The sequence below is a fragment of the Parus major genome, chromosome 2 (genome assembly GCF_001522545.3).
Source record: "Parus major isolate Abel chromosome 2, Parus_major1.1, whole genome shotgun sequence".
NCBI classification, from domain to species: Eukaryota; Metazoa; Chordata; class Aves; order Passeriformes; family Paridae; genus Parus; species Parus major.
This window is the reverse complement of record NC_031769.1, coordinates 19,722,838-19,744,465: the sequence shown is the minus strand read 5'-3', so window position 1 is coordinate 19,744,465 and position 21,628 is coordinate 19,722,838. Positions and strand designations below refer to the sequence as shown.

At 37.9% G+C, this 21,628-nt stretch overlaps 2 protein-coding genes across 3 annotated transcripts in view; both read left to right on the top strand.

Annotated features, from left to right (window-relative positions):
- The window catches only part of LOC107199770 (macrophage mannose receptor 1-like), a 32,708-nt gene extending 18,958 nt beyond the window's left edge, over window positions 1–13,750 (top strand). The window contains exons 19-30 of one of the 2 annotated variants that reach the window (XM_015617244.2): window positions 1,300–1,400; window positions 2,375–2,511; window positions 3,524–3,638; window positions 4,137–4,333; window positions 5,559–5,649; window positions 7,025–7,257; window positions 7,924–8,089; window positions 9,189–9,341; window positions 9,751–9,867; window positions 10,075–10,236; window positions 12,217–12,249; window positions 12,879–13,750. In XM_015617244.2, the coding sequence (XP_015472730.1) occupies window positions 1,300–1,400; window positions 2,375–2,511; window positions 3,524–3,638; window positions 4,137–4,333; window positions 5,559–5,649; window positions 7,025–7,257; window positions 7,924–8,089; window positions 9,189–9,341; window positions 9,751–9,867; window positions 10,075–10,236; window positions 12,217–12,249; window positions 12,879–13,048 (1,675 nt within the window). In that variant the 3' untranslated portion in view covers window positions 13,049–13,750. Of the gene's footprint in view, window positions 1–1,299; window positions 1,401–2,374; window positions 2,512–3,523; window positions 3,639–4,136; window positions 4,334–5,558; window positions 5,650–7,024; window positions 7,258–7,923; window positions 8,090–9,188; window positions 9,342–9,750; window positions 9,868–10,063; window positions 10,242–12,216; window positions 12,250–12,878 lie in introns of those variants that run through there. The other variant, XM_015617245.1, reaches the window with a different exon arrangement.
- A 1,843-nt stretch (window positions 13,751–15,593) lies between these two features.
- LOC107199772 (macrophage mannose receptor 1-like) overlaps window positions 15,594–21,628 on the top strand; it is a 32,741-nt gene continuing 26,706 nt past the window's right edge. The window contains exons 1-5 of the mRNA XM_015617246.2: window positions 15,594–15,775; window positions 17,007–17,180; window positions 18,336–18,497; window positions 19,407–19,520; window positions 20,625–20,771. Coding sequence (XP_015472732.1) covers window positions 15,715–15,775; window positions 17,007–17,180; window positions 18,336–18,497; window positions 19,407–19,520; window positions 20,625–20,771 — 658 coding nt within the window. The 5' untranslated portion in view covers window positions 15,594–15,714. The remainder of the gene's footprint in view (window positions 15,776–17,006; window positions 17,181–18,335; window positions 18,498–19,406; window positions 19,521–20,624; window positions 20,772–21,628) is intronic.

The window sequence follows — 21,628 nt, the reverse complement described above, 5'->3', positions numbered from 1 at the left end:
ACTCTCCATATGCACTTTTTCAAGTTTCTTCCAGAGATTTTCCCCATAAATTGGAGTGATACTTCATTGTACTGAATTTTATACCTATAAACATACACACATACACTAAAACATGCCCTATATCATAAGGTTTGGCTTTCCTATGGTTTTTATCTGTATATCAGAAGGGTTCTCCAGAGTTAGGAAGACACAGACAATGAGTCTGAAAAGCAGTCTCTGCAAACTCCTGTTCCAGGAGAAAAGTCAGCAGAAATTTACAATACAGAAACAGTAACAAATATTCTGAAAAGACCAACACACAAATCAAGTCAAAACTAAAATAAGAGATACCAAAGAGCATGATACACTGCCTACCTTCCTACCTGCTAGTTAGGATGTGTCTGGGAGGTGAAAAAATGCGCTTCTGAGGTTGACCTGGAAAAAGTTAGAGGAGATTTGAATTTAACCTTTCTATTTCAATGCCACTGTTGAATGTATGTAAATCAATTACCTTAAGATGGGCAGAAGAGGATTAGGGAGACAAGTTGGTAGTGACTGAGTCAGTAGATGATTTTAACCTCCTGATTTTAGGACTCAGTGAGAATTTCCTTTATTTAGATCAATTGTATCAGCAGCAGCAAGATATAGATGAGGCAGCTGAATTCCTTTCCCAATTTAGGCTAATCTAAATTCTGAAATACTGATTAAAATGTGGTGGCAACCTCTTCTTCAGTAGTGACATATTAAAGTAAATAACAGATAAACATTGAGGAAAAAATTTCAACTTTTGTACTTTAGAAAGAACGGTTTTAAAGAATGTCCTTTAGTTTAAAGAAAAACAGAACAACTCCCCCCTCCCCCTCCACATAGAGCAGGGTAAAATCCACATCAAAATATTTCATTCTTATTTTCACCTATAAAACACCAGGAATAATCAGAGTGAAAAGTATAATAGCTAGGATTACTATAGTTATTGTAGTAACTTAAGACAAACTTTTTTTTTTCATTCTCATGTATTATGATGAACAGATTTTGATTTCTTTTACTAAATGTTGTCAGAAAATCCTGTCCATTAACAGAAAATATGCTTGGTGTATTTTTTTTCTACTTTGCAACCAAAAAAATTTTACAGAATTTTTTGAAATTAGAATAATCAAGTAAAGGAAGGGAAATTTCTAACAGCCTCTCCCATTGTAGCCAGTTTCCTTGAATTCTCATAGACCTTCTTAATCATGAGGTGTTCATTAGGACTACCATGTCACAAATAAATAAATAAATTAATTAATAACTACTTGTTTATATCTATATCTTATTTTTAAGCTGGATGGATGGAACTCCAGTAACCTACGTGGCCTGGGCTCCTAATGAACCCAACTTTGCAAATAATGAGGAAAATTGTGTAGTAATGCAGTCAAAACATGGTAAGTGACAACACAAAACTATTACATTTTATTTGTCTCTGCTTGGATTATAACTGATGCTGTCAAACATCTGCTGCCAACTGTCACACAATCTTTGGTAGCTGTTTTCTGCATTTTCTTTCCAGTGACAAACCAACACAACTTTTCCCAGTCATAGGACCACCAGCCATGGAAGAGTCTTTGTCCTCAGAATGGGGAGGTTTCAGTATCATGAGTAATTCAAAGCAGATGTTTCTTTCTTGGTTTGTAAGAGTGATATTGCACCTTTTTACAGGGCTTTTCACTACTTCTTTTAGTAAAAGTTTGAATAGTCCATCTTCTCTACCATGAACTTAAGAAAACATGGCAGCTACAGGAAATGGGAGTTGGAGGTACATCAATGAAGAAAGAAACAAATACATCTAATGTCCTAAGATATGTTTACAAGTACCCTGAAAAGCAAATTTCTTGCAAATCCTAAAGCTCTATTTCCTCTTGGGTCTACTTCTGTAACTTAACTAATGCGCTAATTAGTAGACACATGTTGATCTCGCTATGCTTTACAAAGAATTCATGCAGTATGTTTGAACACTGTATTGTGCCATTAGATTGATATGGTGTTTATTATCTGATCCATTTCTGATCTATTTTCTTTACAAATTTGCTTACTGGTGTATTTCTCCTGCTACTTGCAATATGAAGATGCCAGAGCTCAAAAAAAACCCCATAAGCAGAGACAGACACTGTGGAGAGAACCCCTGAACCAGGAGCAGATGGGTCAGGGAGCTCAAAATAACTACAAGAGGCTACAGTGGAGCTTATTTGAAGGTCCCATGGTTACTTTACCCTTAGATCAAGCTGTAGCTTTAAATACAAAATAGACAAAAATGTGCTTGTAAAAAAAAAATAAAATAAAGTGATACATTATTATTACTAAATATTAAATACTATAACATTTTGATTTTTTTATTCTTTTTTTTTTGTTTGTTTTTCAGGCTTGTGGAATGACATTAACTGTGGCTCTGCCAATAAATTTGTTTGTGAAAAACATAACAGTTCTATCAATTCAACATTGCCTTCTCCACTGACTCCTGGAGGATGTCCAGAAAGTTGGATTTTTTTTAACAGCAAGGTATGTCAACAAATATCTTTAGTAAATTGTGTAAAGCAGTGGAACTGAGAAGAAAATCCTGAAAATATCACATTTTTTATGAAAAAAGAGTAAATCTTAGTCAAAATGTGCAGACTAGATGGCTGAGCTTTTTTTGAGGTGATTATAGACATTTAACTTTGCAGAGAAATACAGTAAAAGTAGATGTATGCTGAATATGTTTCAGAGAACATAGTTTCTGTGGGCTTAAAATACACAGTTACTGTTTCAGAAAACCTCTCCTCCTCTCTTCATGTACATTATTTTGTTTAGAAATGCAAGCTTGTAATGGTCAGTCTTGTAAAACAGGTGGAAAGGTTTAGAAAGAATGTATTTGAGCAATCCCTTCAGCCTTTAGGGGTTTACAAAGCTTTGAATTCAGAAAAAGGATGGCAAACTACAAATTTTTTTGATTACAGCTTTGCAATCAGACACAGTCTGGGAGTTCTCACTGCAGTAAGAGAAGAGTTTGTACCAAGCTGAGTTGAAGCTCTAGCTACCAAAGGCTATTTTGTCTGCTTTATGTACACTGTGCTGCTATTACATCCTCAGAATGTTAGGTCAGTGTGCCAAAGGATATTTCATACCCTTTGGCACGATGAACAGTTGTAACCACAGTCATCAGAAGGAGGACAAAGCACTGTAGAGATTATTCCCTGCAGCTGTGTCACCCAAAACCACATTTCTTGGTTTCAAATGATGTCTCTATTACTGCAGGAAGAAGGCAGATGAAAACATGAAAAGTGATTATGTACTCAACCTCATTACAATCAGTTCATTTGATACCAGACCCCCAGATTACACCTTGTGCAACGAGGGGGGATAAGTGTATCCCTGGGTAGACATCCAGACTTTCTACCCTTGAGCTCTGACACTCATTCTAGCCCTGATTTCTTTTTCTGCAGAAAAGTACATCTTAGAGCTTATGGATAATATTGACATACAGTAGATCCAGTCTTTGCTAGTTTGAAAAAATTGCTTGATTTGTTTCTAGTGTTTCAAAGTATTTGCTTCCAATATAACAAGAAATCTCACATGGCATGCTGCACGAGATGTTTGCTTCAGTTTGGGAGGAAACCTGGCTACTATATCAAATGGACAAGTGCAAGGTATGTACATGGGCTCTATTGAAAGAAAAAAACTCTCAATCTCTCACTAAAGAAAGAGCTGTATTCTCCAGTATAAAATATGGGATTACCTAATGAAAATTGCTTATTAGCCATGTGAGTCCATGGTTTATTTTAATTTCAAACTGCAAGGCAATAGATAAAATTATTACATATATCAAATAAAGTTTGTTTCTAGCTCTTTCAGCTGCTTTGTTTTCATGAAACTTCCAGTGTGTTCTGAGGGTGGTTGCACAGATGTCTCATACTGACAGAAATCTGCATTTCCCGTCTCTCACTGGCAATAGGATTTTCTAAAATCCTGTGTGTGCATACACAGTGGGAAAGGGATGATTATCTAAACATTTAATTAATGTCAGATGGGCTGTGTCATTGAAAATGTTATCCTTTTATTATGTCCCCCACTCTGGGCTCTTGCATATTTTCCCTCTTTTGGACAAGACCTAACAAGCTTAATGAGAAATCTTTGCTTCTCTCCAGCTTTCCTTTTCTACCACTTGAAGCATGCCACAACTAATGTTTGGATTGGGATGAATGATATCAACAGAGAGTCCACATTTCTTTGGACAGATGGAAGCACTGTTTCCTACACCAACTGGGATAATGGTGCACCAGAAAAGCAGCAAAGCTACTTTGACTATTATGAGTTTAGAACATTGACAGATGATGCTCTGGAGGTAAAGGAAATTTAAGTAACCTGTATACCTTGGGCAGCTAGTTGATTTTCCTAAAATAAAAGTTACAGTAGCAATAATAGGATGCTGTAACAAGTCCTTTTATAAGCACAATGGGGTTTAGCAAATCATCCGACAGTGATTGCAAATACACCTAAATGTTTGGCAGAAGTTCTGTTAGAAGAGGGATTTTAAGCCTTCCATCTGAACTATTGCAAAAAAGCAGCTCTATAAAAGAAGCTTGGAGAAGCTTATACCAGTTCCTCCCCAAACTGCGTTAATGCAAATGCTAAAGCTGCAATACCAATCACAGAGTATGATATTTTGGTGTGATAAACCAAAATTAAGATTTTTGGTGCAACAATAATTTGGCTGCATATATGTTCCACTCCTGGCTAATGTGCTCCCACATGGCTTTATTCATTTCTGATGGTTCAAATTGATATCTTCAGTGAAATTACTATTTCTCTGCCGGAGTTCAGCCTCTTTTCCAAAGGCAGTAATTTCTGAGGAAATGATTGGCAGTTAGTCACCCAAAATTTTTAACATCTACCCTGTCCAGTCACCCCTAGACATACCCTCAGTCAACTTGCTGGTGGCTAAAACTTATTTAAAAATGCAAAAAGGAGAAACTTGGATGGCATGCCAAAAGACTGCCATGGCCAATCTTGGAATCAGGGGAGTCATGAAGGAATACTGGAGCAATTAAACATAAGGAAGTAAAGAGAAAATGTTTTGTTGCATCTGATAATGGTAACTTGATAATGACTATAAAAAAACAGCAAAGAGCATCAGCTTTCTGCAAGAGAGTCTGCTTCAGTTAGACTATTGTAAACTAGAGCTTTTAATAGTAGTTCTTATTGTTTTTCTCATTGACAAAAATGTTTTGAAGCAGATCTACATAACTGTAAATCAGAACTGAAAAGATTTATTACCTCAGTCATTTACACAGTCACTATAGGGCTTTTAATAAAACTGGAAAAATGGGTTTTAATTGGCTTCTTTGGGACCTTAACTGGCAGCAGTGGATGCCTGGTTCAAATTTAAGGGGTCACTAATAAATACCAGGTCAAGCTTCTTGGAAGAAACCTAGGAAATGTGAACACAGGTGTTCAATGAGCTCCTCTCCTCTCTGCCATCAGGCCTGCACTAGCAGCACAGGATGGGCTTCAGCTCATCCCCTCCTCATTGCCCTTCCTAATGGCTGTGCCTCTTCCCTCCCCTGCAGACAGATTGTGTCTTCATCCTGAAGTCAGACGGGAAGTGGAGAGATGACAACTGTGACAACGAAAGAGGCTACGTGTGCCAGATGAATTCCCGTGAGTTCTGTTCCACCCAGTCTCCCAAAGACAAAGAGTACCTTGGTTAGATGAGATGAATATATAACCTGATGTGATTTCTTCCAGCTTTGAGCTCATTTTGAACATCAGGCTTTCAGAGCTCCCTCAGTGCTAGGACAATGCTATGTTTAAAGTACAGTTTGTTCCACAGAAATTGCTGACAAGGAACCACTATCTTAATTGGGGTTTTGTACCTAATCATGAATAATCCTAGAGAATAATAAATGAAAATACTTTGTTTTGTTTTGTTTTTTTTTCTTAGTGAAGTTTAAGAGGTTTAGGCATCCTGTCCAAGTGCAGCATAAATCATGTTCTTGCAGTGATCTTCCCATTCTCTTGAACAAATCTGAGAAGAGCAGATCCTCTGTCACTACTTCTACTGAATGTCATATGTCAGTCAAAATGCACAGATTCTTAGATGTGTCCTTATTGTAGAAGAATATTGTTATTTTTTATTTACATCAAAATGAGTAATGAATTTTGACTCTTCTCCTGTAGAATTTTAATTATACAAATCCCAGCTACCAGAGCATATAATAGGAGTAGAGAAGGCAAAGCACAGATAACAAAACAATTTTGTCTCAGCTTTATTAAAGTATAAATTATTGCCTGGTCCCTCACTTCAGCCAATTTCTGCAGCCTCTTCACTCTCAGCACGCTAGCATACTTGTAAGAAGACCCCCTCCCTGCACAGAAAATATATAGTTTTATGGAGGCATTTTTAATTTTCTTGATCCCAGTTTCAGCTCTTCTGAATACATTTATCATCTCAAGGGTGGAAGTATACAGTGCCTGACTCAAACATGCAGGCAGCATTCAGGCATCCCTCACAGACGGGCCAACAATTTGGAGTTAACAACGAGCAGTGACCAATTAACATCAGGTCTCAAAAGTCTTAGGCTGAGACTCCAGATTATAACAGTTAATGACTTAAATGCCTTGTCCTAAGTCCTATCCACCAGTGATCAGAAATAAATGTGTACTCAGATATTTAGATTTAGTAAAATAACTAAAAGCACAGAATTCAAAATATGCAATTTAGGAGCCTTAGTCTGGACCAGTCAAGTCTATAGTAAGTATACTCTACTTCAGAGCATCCAGGATTTCACTCATCTTATTACATTAACAAATTTGCTCCATGTCTTGAAAGTTATTTTTGGCACTTTTTTGGGCTGGCGGGGTGGGTATTTGGTTTGTTTTTATTTTGTTTTTGTTGTAGTTTTGTTTTGTTTTGCTCATGAGTTAAGAAAAGATTTTGACTTACTGGCTAGGACCTTTTGACCAATTTTTATAGCTTGCATGTTACAGAAGAGCAATATGTTGTGAGTTCATCCATTCAGTTTTTCCTCCATAGTTCCCTCACAGCCTGAGGTACCAACAACAAATCCAACCTCTGGCTTTACTCGTTATGGTGACAGTAGTTATTCAATCATTTCATCTGAAATGCAATGGGAAGAGGCCAGAAAATATTGTCAAGACAAATCTGCGGAGCTTGCCAGCATTTCAGATGCCTACATCCATTCATTCTTGTGGATCCAGATGCTGAAATATGGAAAACCCGTATGGATTGGTCTTAACAGCAACATGGTATGTGCTGGGAGGATGGGAGGGGCAGGTGCTCAGGGAACTTTCCTGCTCTAGTAGTCCTCTGGACACCCAGTTTAGAACAGTGGGACAATTGAATTCTGCATGGCTTCACTGTGTCAGAAAGTGCAGCAGCCATGAAGTGACTGTTGGCTGTCCTGAAAGTCAAACTGCTATACAGGGGGATACTTAGAGCTATTATATTAATAGAAGTTACTGGGAGTATTAGGGAGATATTTTAAGATTTAAGCTGACTATTTAATGTTTAATGTCAAGTAATCTTTATGCACAAATAGCTTCTAATTTTAATTTAAATAAAGCAGAGCAGAGACGACAATTCTCTGTAATTGCTTCTCTTGATGTAGGATTTACTAAATGACTTAAGATGGCCTCATCTGACTTCCTTGATATACTGTAGAAGTTTGTTATTTCAGAAAACCTTCCCAAAAGCAACACAGTGTTGAACACTGCTCATATGTAGCTCTTGTGTAACTCTAATTGCCCAGTGACATTGCTTAGAACAGTGAATGGTGTTTAAAAAAATGGCACTCTTTTTCCAAAAAAATCAAATAGACCTATGATTGTATTTACACTATATTTGTGTGACAGAACTTTTTATGTAAAAAAAAAAAAAAAGAAAAATCTATTGCCAAATTCTCTTGTTTTCAGACTGGTGGCTATTACAAATGGACCAATAACTGGAAAACCAGGTACACAAAATGGGCAGCAGGGGAGCCAAAGGAGAACAATGCTTGTGTTTACCTCGATCTGGATGGTACTTGGAAAACAGCAGCTTGCAATGAAAGCTACTTTTCAGTTTGCATGATATCAGATGGTAAGCAAAGGCATGAAGCAATTTTAAAGACACATTCCTAGTTCCATGAGCCTGCCCAATCCTGGAGACTTTGCTCTAGCTTGGGCAACTCCCACACAGAACTATGCTTCAGGGTAGCACCTACCTCCCAGCAGAACGTGGATGTTTGATATTGGATGGTGTATGAACCTAGGCACAGGAAAAGCTGTTGTTCAAATCCATATGGCTGCACTGCTGTCATGGTAAAATTGCTTCCATAAGATGAAGCTCTATTTTCAAGGTATATCTTGCTCTTTACAAGACATGACTGTAAATCACCTGAGCGTGTGAGTGTGTAATGTAAGTAGGTTTGTGTAGGTTTGTGCACTGGCTGTATGAGCTTCAACTGGGGAAGCTCACACATGAGTGTCACTGAGCCAAAATACAGGCAAGAGTTTAATTTCCATTCTCTACTGCTAGAGCTAAAACTCTAAGAGCCCTGTGTGTCCTGTAAGAGCAGTGTGCATGTTAACTCTCTGCAGATCTGTGCAGAGGCATGTTTGCATCTAGATTTTGTAGAATTGTGCTGTTTTCTCTCCTTTATGTTTTAAGGCTGCATACATTTGTTCTGCTTATGCAGTGCAAGAACTACAGATCCATCAAATGAACTGGAGTTCACCTGTGATCAGAAACCCTCTAATTTGGCAGAGGCATGATCCCCTGATGGCTTTTTTTTTCCTTAAGTAACAACCTGAAGAGACTCAGCAGCCAGACAACATGGGACTGTGGCATTGATGATTCATTAGCCTGCAACAGCTTTCTGTGTTGTGATAATGCAAATTTGAGATTTGTATCATCCCTCAGGGTTTGCTTTTCTCGAAGTACTGCCAAGGCAGGCAGGCAGAGGTTGCAGGATGCAATCTGATTCCTTGTCCTGAGGAATGTGATCTGAGAAATAAGATGTTTCACACTTTTGGCTGCTTGGCTCTCCCTGGGTTGGAGGAATGTGGGAATTAGTCACAAGTAGATGTCCAGACAGATTAAGCTGGGTGAGAGAAATCCCACACTATTTACACACATACCATGGAATTACAGATGACTCACAATGCAATACCAATTTCATACTGTTTGGCTTCTTTAGAGATAGCTCCTACTGACCCTGCTGAGCTGCCTGGAGACTGTCCTGAAGCAGATGAACTCCAAGCTTGGATCCCTTACCATGATCACTGCTACTATGTTGAAGCATCAGCTGGGAGAACCTGGGCACTGGCCTCCCTTGAGTGTGCTCGCTTAGGTGAGAGCCTTCTTATCAAATAAAAACATTTGTACCAATATTTATACAAAACCGACCTAAAAATATAAAGATACTAATTAAAAAAAATAAAATAAATTGCCAGCTGTTCTAAGGCTGGCAAAATGAAAATAAGCTGTCAGTGCAGCCTTCTGTACTCTCAGGTCTACAGCTTCCCTGTGCATGTGGTCCCCATCAGCTCCTGGCTTGTGGGATACTGTCCTGGGGGCAGCAGTGGGGGCCACAGCCTCTAAGTACCTCCAGGTCATTGTCTTCTGAAAGAAGCAGTGGAGAGACCAACAGAGCAGCATTCATGCTGCCAGAAGCTATTGTTTGTACAGACTAAAAAGAGGTTTTAATTACAGTGGTTGATCATGTAGGTTATGGTTATTTTCTTATTAATGCCTTTCAGGAGCTACCTTGGTTTCAGTAGAAAACATGGATGAATCTCACTTTTTGACTCATAAAATTCAACCACTTGGAAATAAAGTAGGAGGCTTTTGGATAGGACTTTACCGGAATGTGGAAGGTATGTCTTAATTTCAATTTTTAATGGAAAAATGCATTGCTAATATGAGAAAAGTGAGGATTACTGTACTTTTACCAAAAAAATGGGTTTCTGCTGAAGAGTGGCTTACTACAGATATTTAAAGTAAATTGCTGAGCTAAGGAGTTAAAATATTAATGAAATAGATATGTTTTAATGTTTGTTTTTACTCTGTGAGTTGCTGTGTAGGCCAGTGGTTGTGGCTAGATAATGCTGTCCTGGACTTTGTTAACTGGGAGGAGAAAGAGTTCAGTGTGGAGCATCAGTGTGTGGAAATAACTGCACCATCTGGCTATTGGGACAAAAGTGATTGCTCTGCTGAAAAAGGATTTATCTGCAAGAAACCCAAAGGTAAGCCCTCAGTGCATCAGCCCCTAGTGACAGGACAGATCTGTTCACTCAAAACTGCTACAGCTCTTCACCACAGGTCTGGAAGTAATTCCTGGCAGTTTGGTTTGGCATATCCCACTTCTCTAACCATTTTTAATTGCCTGTTTTGGCACACTGCAAACTGTCCACATCACTGGAAACAGAGTAACATCCTGTACAGCCTAGGTTGAGAATGAAACTTTCAGAAGCTTTTGAGTGCCTAACACAGGCATTGATACAGCATCTGTCAAACACCTGTGCAAGGGTATGACTATTCCAAGAACTTATTATTGTAACAGTTATTATACCCTTGCAAAGAGGAATCAAAGTGAATAATCAATCTTCCTCTTCCAGCTTGTTATTCTCAAAAAATGTATTACTTCCCAACATTCCAAACTGGCTTCATATTGGCCCTGCTTCAGTAATGCCTCAGTGATTCTAAAAGGTCACCTGTTTGTATTGCAATTCTGATATGAGGAACACTTCCCTTCAAAATGAAAACTTCAGGTCATTAGAGAAGCTGTCTTATCAGCATTTCTGGAAAATTTCACACAATATTATGTATACCTGCCTAATGCTTCAGAGATAGAACACTACATGAATTATTCCCGAGCAGAGATACAAAGGAAATCATCTGCAAGAAAGCAGTATCATTTCAATCTTCTAACCTAGATGTTAAAAGTCAGTCTATCTAACCTAAAAAAATGGCAGGTAGCCATTGTTAAACCTTTGCACTTTCTTTTGCAGTAGCTGTGATCTCAGGTTTCATTTTCCAGCTTTTGCATTGTGCATTGTTCCCAGTAAATCATGGTGGAATCTCTGTCTTATGTTGAAACCATCCCCCCCCCCCAAAAAAAAAAAAAAGACTGGCTTTAAAATCAGTTTTAGGATCCTATTATTCAGATGAAAAGTTGAAAAACTTGATTTCAATGTAAAGATATCTCAAGACATAATAGAAAATTTGTGGTTAGCATTTACTCATTCTCCAAGTAGTCTTTAATTAGAAGACGCTGAACTGTAACCAAGAAATGCTCATCTCCCATGCACTGTTCATTTCTGTGCCTAAATCAGCACATACCCACAACAGCAAGTCAGTTAATCCCTATTAAAGACTTACTAAAAACATCCAAATTATATTCCATCCTACACAGTACTTAAATAATAAGGAATCACTGAAGTTCATCCATTGAATCATACAGTGCTCCTATATATATTATTTCCTGCCTCAGTAGGGATTACAGTTGTTTTGTATCTATTCATTATGCATTCTGCTTTGTTTTCACTTTACATTTTGCCTTTATAAATTCTCCTCTGGGTATCAAGGGTGTTTGCAATCTATAATGTAGAAGAGCCAAGAGGAGAAATATTTTCATGGTGGTTCAGAAATCTTTATTTCTATGTGTATAATTCTTCATTTCTGAGTGCCAAACTGGGTTTTTTTTGTACTTCTTCAAAAGCAACGAAACAATTTTATAAAGGTCTTTCATTTATCTCTATCTTACACAGAGGTGAATAGGAAGCTTAGTCATGTGATTCAGTAGGTGTTTTCTTGGGAAGACGTTTAGAAATCAAAAATTTTGTAATATCTAGGCTTGCAGATCTTCCCTAAAATATGCCATGTAAAACTAATCTCCAAAGAGATACATCATGTTCTTAGTACATTAAAATTAATACTTTAGGAAAAATGTGAAAAGGTATTTTCAATGAACATAGAAAAAAGTCAGTATTTTAATGTTGATAATATAAAAACAATATAAAGTTTCAAAAGTGGATAAAGTAATGTTCAGTATGAAGATGAAAGCTTAGCAATGTATTTTTTGCCTCAGTTTGTTGCCTTTTATAGCAGACATATGTGTTGCTAATGAACTTCAGGGGTTTTTGTTCCTGTACTATTTTTGTAAACAGTCAAATGTACGGATTCTAATAAAGTGTCATATGATTTCTCTCTGATCTTCATTGAAGTTGAGCCAAATGGGAGTCCCATAAAGCAAGAAGGTAAGAAGTTTCACAAGAAAATTAATAAAAATCTAAATAGAGGAAGAACTTAAAGTGAGTTCTTCCAAGCCACTCTTTTTTAGAGAGCAAGTCCTTCTGATGTTATCAGTAGTTATCAATATCTCACAGTTATCAATCCCTCTGGGTAACCCCACTGTGCCTTTCACTCACCTCTTCTTGGCCAACAGGAGCTGCTGCAGGGCTAACCCTGAGCTGGCAAGCTCAGCAGTGACCAGACTTGAGGAGAATTTTGAGAACAACTGCAGAGTGCTTTAACTAGGCTGTTGGAAATGATGTAGATGTATCTGAAAGTTTATTTCAAAAGTATTATTATAAATCATGTAACAAAAAATATTGTAAAACTCATTTCCAATAACATCCCATATCCATCTAAAGCATACATTTTCATTTAATTCTCATAAGCATCCACTGCATGCATTGTACATCACTGTACTCCAGATCCACTAAAAACATGTCAGCTTCAGGAACAGAGACCTGACTACTGAAAAGCAGCAATTCAGGGCTCAGATTTACAGCCTTCAACTTCAGGCATCTCCTTCATGCTTTTCATGTTCTATGGGGAAATAAAAACTACTATGGTTTCTCACAGTTATATGGATTCATTTCAGGCAAGGAAAAGAATGAAGACACTCATCCCCCTGTTCATGTCTCTGTTTGGCCACTCATTTTCCTGGCTGTTTTAACTGGTTTTGGAGCTGGCATGGCAGCCTATTTCTACAGAAGAAAAAGACAAAACCAGCTCTCAACATATTCTGGCAATGAAACATTATTAAAATGATGTCTTGGTGACTGAAGAACTGGTGAGAACAGATCCTGTGGCATGTTACTTGGAGCAGCAAGTTACTGAAATTAAAGGATATATTTGTTAAAACTCTGTAGTGAGATCTTAAGTGAGATCTAGCGTAATCTTAAATTAAATCACTTTCCTCTTTTTGCACTATCTGATCATTTTTTTTTATCATGAATATTTTACGAAATCAGAATTGGAGTTTGATGTTATAATTTTGTAATTGTCAAGATGTTCTCATGTGCCTTAGCAAGGATGGTCGCACAAAAAAGCTTGTCACAAACAATTGCATGTACTGGAAAAGGACTGTGGAAGTCAGCTACGGAGAATGAATGTCCAATAAAGTGTGAATGCCATTTAGAACCACAATGATGTGATACTGTGGACACTAAAATCTCAAAAATTTGAACGTAATTCTTTTGCAAACTTGAACTCATTTAACACCACAAACTTTGCTGCATCAGACCAGTACTTTTATTGTTCCTTATAGCTAAATCATATTACACTAATAAAACCGCTTCACAATCTTTTCTCAGAAAAATCTTGTCATGTTCATTTTCTGCTGTGGAAAACATGGTTCATGACAGTACAGAATATTAAGGCCAGGTGTAAGTTGTAATAATTTTTCAATTCAATAATGTGATTTTAACTGTATTATGTTCACTTACATGAATTAAAATATTCTTACCCTGACATCCTTGTTTCTTTTTGTTTATGCTTTGAAATAAATAAATTTTCTATTAATATAATTTTTGGCTTCAGCATTCCCTGTAAATCAAGTGAGGGAAAAGGGGAAGGGAGGTGCTCCTGTCAGCACAATAACTCTTTTGTCAATAACAAGGAGGGCTTCTCTCCTCAGCACTTTGAATTCAGCTTGAATAAGCACCAACTTCCCATTTTTAAATGGAAGAAAAAGGAACAGAAAACTAAGCACTGCAGCAGATGGTTCTGTACTAGAAATCTGCAAGAGACTAAATTTTAGATTTCAGAAAAATGGTAGAAAGCACTACAAGATAGCTTTGAAGTGAGTTGTAAATGCAGTTAAGAAACCAAATACTTTATGAGAAAGAGTGCTTAACAGATATCCCCAGGAAACAACCTGTCTTCCCTGGGCTGCAGAGTCAATTGAACAGGATGGAAAGTTGGGGGAAAAAAACCCAAAGAAACCAAAAACCAAACAACTAACGCAGTTGTTTTCCTCAGCACTGAACTCCAGTTTTCTCGGTGTAAATACAAGCCAGAGTGTAGTAAGCAATAGTGCTGAGAACAGGTTATTGCTCCAAGTGTTAAGCAGCAGACTGGAAACTGCCCCCAGAAATTTGCAAGTGGCATGAAGCTGGTTGGTCATGCCAAAGGGAGAGCTCTGAAGTACTCAATTCCTCTTTTTAGCCTCCCCTAGTGTCTGCATTAATCTTTCCCCACCACTGTAGCCCTGGACTAATCCTCACAAGCGTCCATTCACACCAGAGGGAGGAGAAAGCCCAGTTTGGACTAGATCCAGGCTGGCACTTGGTGAGGCAAATGAGAGAACTGGGCAGGAATTGTGCCTTCCAGGTATTTTCCCTTAGGATTTCCCTTGTCAGAGCAATGATACCTGCTCCTCCTATGACATCCACTCTTCAGTTTCTATTTATATCTCACTACTGGCTATTTCACTTCTTGATTTTTCCAATTTCATTATCACAACTTCTTTTAATTTCACTGATGTAAACAAACAAAAGAAATAGCCGGACTTGTGAACATTTGCAGTAGGACTTAGCAGCATATTTGTACAAAAACTGCCATGCCAACACAAGTCTTCAGATTAGCACTTTGCTCATAGGTTAAAAGGAGTTTTTCCAACTTAGCTTGTCTTCAGCTGTGTCCTGAACAAGCATCCTTAGGAATTTCTCAGGTAGATAAACACAGCCTTCTACTTGGTAAAGATTAAAGTATTCCAGGAAAAAGTTTCCTTTCTGTTATAGGGAAGCTTACACTAGACTACAGTGTTGAACATTTTCACTTTTTCCAGGTCTTTGACAAGCAATTATGAATAGCCCAGCCCCACACTGGGATCAAACAAACCAGCATAATGATGCTATACTTCCCTCAAAGTGAGCAAGAACTCATCATGCACTGAAAACTGTAAAGTTTCTGTTTCTGTATGGTTTGCTCTCTTTCTTCTACATACACAATGCTGTGACATTATTGCAATGTATTGAACCACTGGGATTTTGCTTCTGCTTGTTTCTGAGATGTAAGGGTTAAAACTGAGATTTTTAATTGATGATGTTTCACTGTGGGTTTCTTGTCCCCAGGTCTCAAGTTGCTTTTCCAGGTCTGTCCAGTGTATTACCCCAACAACTAACCTGTATTAATATTAGATATTAGCAATGTCACAGAAGTGACAATTGTCTCCACCTCTAGTTACAAGGATGGAGGCTTCAGTTTTGGAAGGGACTTGCTCTTCAAAGACAGCAATGTTTACAGTGTGCACTCCAGTTATTTCAAAATACCACGTGACAGGACATTTCCTTATTTAGAGTGCAGAGCTTTATCCATCAACCCGTTGTCACAGAGAAGGACCCATTACTATCTACAGAGAGAAGGATTTTTATATATTGCCAATCTTCTAATCCAACTTTCGGTAGAAGAATGAGAAGCAAGTTACATTTGCAATGAGTTTCTCCAGGTTTCTAGTTTTCCTTTCCCTCATACAATGTTCACTACAGTCATCAGGTAAGTTTCCTGTTAGTTTTGTGTTAAACTAGACATGAGAACGCTTTACCTTGGGTAGCTTTACAGTTTTAATGCATAGATTGATTATTTTGTATGTTTTATCAGACTTGATACATGATGGAAAGAGTATGTTAAGTACCCTGGCAGTTCCTGATTCACAGGATAAAAGCAGGGGGGGTGTAGGGATGATGGAAAAATTGAGGTAATAAAAGAAGGATCTTTAAACTGGAATTTCTTTCTGTGGCAATATTAAATCAGGTGGCACTGTGTGGGAGGGAAATGAATGATGAAGAGCATGGAACTCTTTCCACTTACCTTCCCCATTACACCCATGGTGCGGTGATCAGCAGAGCGATTTCCATATTTACGTGACAGCTGTGTGAGTTTCTCTTTCTGCTGCCCTGTGACATGAGGCATGAGAAGGATGAACTGGCTCCTCCCCTCCAGCCTCACCAAATTAGAAGAACAGTTCTACTCTGAAGACGTTTTTCATTCATTGGGTATAGTTACAGGGAGAAATGGTAAAGCAGTAATGTGTGGAGAACTGAGTGGAGGAACGACTTTGCATGAATGTGAGACAGAGTCAATGTCAGAAATCTCAGGATAAAAGAACATTCCCATCATAATGTAACAGTTTAAAAATATGAAGCATTGCTAACCTTAAAGAATCTGTGTTCAGGATTAATCTGAAAGACTTCTCCAAGTGGAGAAATGTGCTACTGAAACCTAAAATTTTCACTGTGTAAATATGCTCATGACAATCTGGTCTGTATTTTCTCTGGTCAGCCACCCTTTTTCTTTCAACAGTTGAGGAATAGATGGGATAAAAGATTGGTTATAGACAGAGTAATCAAGCAAATAAAGCAAACTTATTGAGCTGTGCAGAAAACAAAAATGCAGTGAATTCACTGGTTTTTTTCAGTTCTTGTAGTTTTTCTCTCTTCAGGAGCTACAATGTATCACCAACTTTACATCACAGAATTTGACTTGCCTACAGTGTATATATACCAAATTCTAATCACAGTATTTAAACTTCTCATTTTATTAAAATATTTTTATTTAAAATCTGTAGCTACACTACAGAGGAAATTAGAATTAAAATAAATTTAAAAAGATTTCATAACTTCTCATTTAGATAGACAAATATATAATAGATAGATTCATTAATAGAAAGTTAGATATTTGATCTTATTATTATCTTAATGTCCTTTAACACTTTTTTCCCTCCTAGTTACTTTTACATTAAGAGGAAATGCTAATGGACAACCTTGTGTATTCCCTTTCAAATACAAAGAGAAGCAGTACAATGAGTGCACAGATGCTGGCAGGTCAGATGGGCTCCTCTGGTGTGCAACAACTGCAGATTTTGATGCTGATGAACTGTACGGGTTTTGCCCACTAATAAGTAAGTCTTGCCCTTTATTTATTAACTTGTCATGAAATGCTGTTGAGAAAACCATCTCTTGAGCTACCAGGTTGTTTTATGAGCTACCAGCTGCACACCTGCCTGCCTGACCTTGTTAGGGTAGCCCAAATGAAAGTCACCTGGCTGGACACTGGTCCCAATGGCCAAGAGCCCTCTCTGTAGAGAATGGAGAGCAAGAGGTGCCACCAAAGAGTGGTTCAGCCCAGAAAGGTTCTGCCTGTAATGCTGGAGGTGACTGTTTCTCTTTGTGAACCAGAGGGATGAAGAGGGTTTCTTATGGGACTTAAGTGCATGGCATGAACAGCAATGATTTATACATCTATCTTATTATTTAGACATTCATCTTCCTTTCAAAAATTCCTGTTCCTCAGACATTCCTTATAAGTAAGTCAATTCTCACTTAAACTGCTATTTTCTAATTTTTTCCCCTAGAATTTTCTACCGTGTTCTAGTTTCCTATTGCCAGCCTACACAAAAATGCTGTTGTGAGAATTATCATCCCCTCCCAACTTTGTTCTGTCTCTGGCACTGAACTTATGTTTGGATCCTTCCAGTTCAAGACACAAGTATTGTTCTCACCAGTGGCCTTCCCAATAGCACAGCAGTTTCCCCAAGCATTGTGAGTTGCTCTGCAAAGACAGCAGCTGAGCTGTACATTGCTGCTCCACAGACTTCTTTTATTGTTTCTCAAGCTGTCAAAGGCCATGTTCTATCATTTTTGGGAAAACTGCTTCTCTTGAAGGTGAGCTAAGAGGTAGTTCCTACCCATCAGGTATGAAGAGCATCCAGGGTCATAGTTCACCTACATACTTGCTTTCCTCCTTTAACTTCACTCTGAAATCTCTTTATTTCAATCAATAGATGTGTTTGGTTTACCCAGAATTGCATTTTCAGGATGAGAAAATTCAAAGGCAAATATTGGGAAACAATTCACTCCTTTCTAAAAACATAGAAAATTTAAAATAGCATTTTTAATTTAAAAAAAATTTATGCATTTTTGTAATATGATGCCTAGAGTTATTTCACTTTTTTTCTGATGCATTGTGCGCATCTTTAGAGATTTTGCATTATTTGTTTTCTTTTGGTTGGTATATGTGGGTCCACTAGAACACTGCTCTTTGCCGCTTCTTCCAGACGACACAGAAAGATTTTGGACAGAAGATGTTTCAACCGGCATTCACTATCAGATAAACTCAGAATCAGCTCTAACATGGCACCAAGCAAGGAAAAGCTGTCAGCAGCAAAATGCAGAACTGCTAAGCATTACAGGGACTCGGGAACAAGCACATATAGGAGGTAAAAGGACAGAGAACAAGACCTTAAAATATGCTGAGATGAAGCTGGCTGCCTTGTCTGCCTCAGTGAAGGAAGAGGGCAGGGTGGCAGGGGTGGTTTGGGTGGTTGGTTCCCCACCAAAAGGGGATGGTCTGAGCTGCCCTTCCACTGCCTGGGGGTTTTTTATGAAGCATTGGTCACAAACCTCTTTGGGAGGGAAGTGTCCCCATGCCAGCACTGTGTTCCAGATGGGAGCTGCTGCATCTGTCCAGGGGAAGGGTTTCCTCAGCTCACCTTTGTGCAAGGGCACTCATTCCAGACCAGGGCTATGGGTTGGTCCTCTCATTTACATTTCTCCACTGTGTTTCAAGGATTATTAATATTTTCAGGAGAACATATGGAAATTGGTTAGATTGGTCCTAATATAGTGATGTTTGCACACATGAAATCAAAATAACTCCAGTGAACTTCAGATACAGGTATCATGGCATCTGTTTGGTTATAGGGAGTGTAAAGGAGGCTTTGAAAAAACCCCATTAGAAAAAAAAAAGCTGGAAAAAACTTACTGACACATGATTTTTTTCATTTTACTCAATGAAATCTGTCACAGAAAACCTTCAGCAAAATTCCCTTATGAAAATCAGAGCTTTTTTACATGTCTTATGTTCTAATGAAAACAAGTGAGTAAAACAAAATTTTATTTCAATAGTGAAATAAGATGTTAATTTGACCTACTAACTCTTGTAAATAATTTACAAATCTTACTTTTTGCTATCAATGCATCTCAGTAATGCAGAAAGTACTTGTTTGGGGGTGGTTTAAACTAAGAAATACAGATTTCTTACTTTTCACATAATTTCTTTTGGATGATCTTACTATGAATAAGAATAGGGAGATACAACTGAGGGATTTTTTTTTTTTCTAATTTAGAGCTAACTAAAGAATTTGGTTTTCCCTTCTGGATTGGATTGAATGCTTTGGATTTCAACAGTGGATGGCAATGGGCTGGGGGAAGCCCTTTCAGATATTTAAACTGGGCTCCAGGTAAGAGATGTATATGTTTTGTAATCTTTAAATTAATTCTGATAAGACACCAACTAAAAAAAAACTGCACTAGCTAACTTTATTTCAGGAAAGCCCAATCTGATTTACAGCAGCTCAAGATCTAGATCCCCATTTTAAGACTAACACTTTCAAATTACAGAGTTCACAGTGGATATCAGTTATAGCATATTCTATTTCCTTATCTAAACAGAGAGCTTGTTTATGCAACAGGGTGTCATTTGGAGTGATGCATAACCCTACACATCAAAGATCAGAATTTTCCTTAACATGTTGTCTACAAGTTTGAATACAAGTCAAATCTCCCAAAGGTAGCAAAATATTCAGTCAACAACGGCACTATGTTGTTTGGAAAAATTCTAAACACCATTGAGGAGCTTAGGGAGCCAGTTTGTAATTCCTCAGCAGTTTATGTGAAATTGCACTGGGCCACTCCAGGAAGGGAAATGGGGTGGGTTTGTGATGTTCCTCAAACAGGGTGAGTTCTTCTCCTTGCTTCTTGGAGTTTATTTTTGGTTCTGTGTTTGCTTTGTGCCATGAGTATTCCAAGTTGTCTCCTGATCTGGAAAAGTTGCAGGGTGTCAAAGGAAAAATTAAACTCTCCTCTATGGTTTTCAAAAACTGTAACAGGAAATTTCCTTTGCTGCTTACAGAGGTGCATGCTGCAACAGAAAAGAAAAAAGCTATTTCATAGGAAAGCAGAACTGTGAAACTCTTGAAATATACTGGGAGGATAATATAACTTAAAACTCAATATTCTAAAGTTTAGAAGTTTTTGACACAAGATAAATGCCCAGTTTCATCAGTTCTTCCTGTAATAACCAGAGTATCAGGAAAAGAATTAGACATTTACCAATACCATCCTGATAATAAAGTCAGTGGAGGGTCATTATTTCACTCCCAGTGTATTGACTAAAGGTAGCACCCTATAAACTTCAAGGCAGTTATCCTGTAGGGAAGAGCTTTTTCCTATTAGTGATTCAAGGAATCATAAAAAGCAGAATTTTCCACTATTAATGTGATGCTTCTGTTAATATTTTTTATTAATTTCTTGCTGTGAGATTCTATTTTCTCTCTTACTTAAAGGAAGTCCTTTCCTGCTCCCTGGGAAAATCTGTGGGCTGTTGAATCCCAGGAAGAATGCTAAATGGGAAAACCAAGCATGCAACCAGAGACTAGGCTACATTTGTAAAAAAGGATCCTTCAGTTCAAAGCCTGACATTATGCCCAAAGGTAGGTTAGTTAAATCAAAATAAAGTCTTTTATGACTTCTAGAAAGAGGAACTTGTATGAAACATCATTTTTCAACAAAGACATTAGAAACCTTCGAAAAATACAGCTATACATGACACACACAGACTTTTATAGGCTGCCTTTTTTCTCCCTTTGGGTATTAAACATTCATAGGAGAATATTACTATTTTGTTCCATCACTCTATCATTCATTCTTGTGAGACAAATTGTAGATACTCTGTCATGGTAACCAGCGCCAAAAAGTAAATTTGCATAAATATGGTAAAAATATTATTCTCACTTGCTCCAAAGGAATAACTGAAGTTACTTGTATATTCATGAGAAAAGTCCTCCTCTGTCTGATGTCTGCAGTTTGCATTGCTTTGGTTTCATGTGAGCAGAGCAGGAGCAGCACCAACACTGACACAGACCTCGTTGCACCCGTGGGTTACCCAACACACCAGCACTGTGAACATGCCCCACCCAAGAGGGGCCCACTGGAGGCTGTCACCTGGGGCTGTTGTAAAATCTACTTTTAAAGAATGAATTATACTAAACAAAGTAGAGAAATAAATTCAGAGAATCTTTATTCCAGTATCAACCTTAAAAAGAAATGTAAGATTCTATTTTTAAAGCAAGACCAAGGTAAGTTTTAAGCCACTGAGAGGATACTCATAGTCCCCACTGATTTACAGTGTGTACTGATCTGCAGTTGTCAACTGCTTCATGCTTTTCCATACCTAAAAAATATGTTTGTGAGAAACCATAGACCAGCAGGCAGAGACAACGTGAGTCACCAAAGCCAGGAGAAGACCAAGCGGTGCTGGGGGGACAGAGGAGAGGCTGATGTCTGCTTT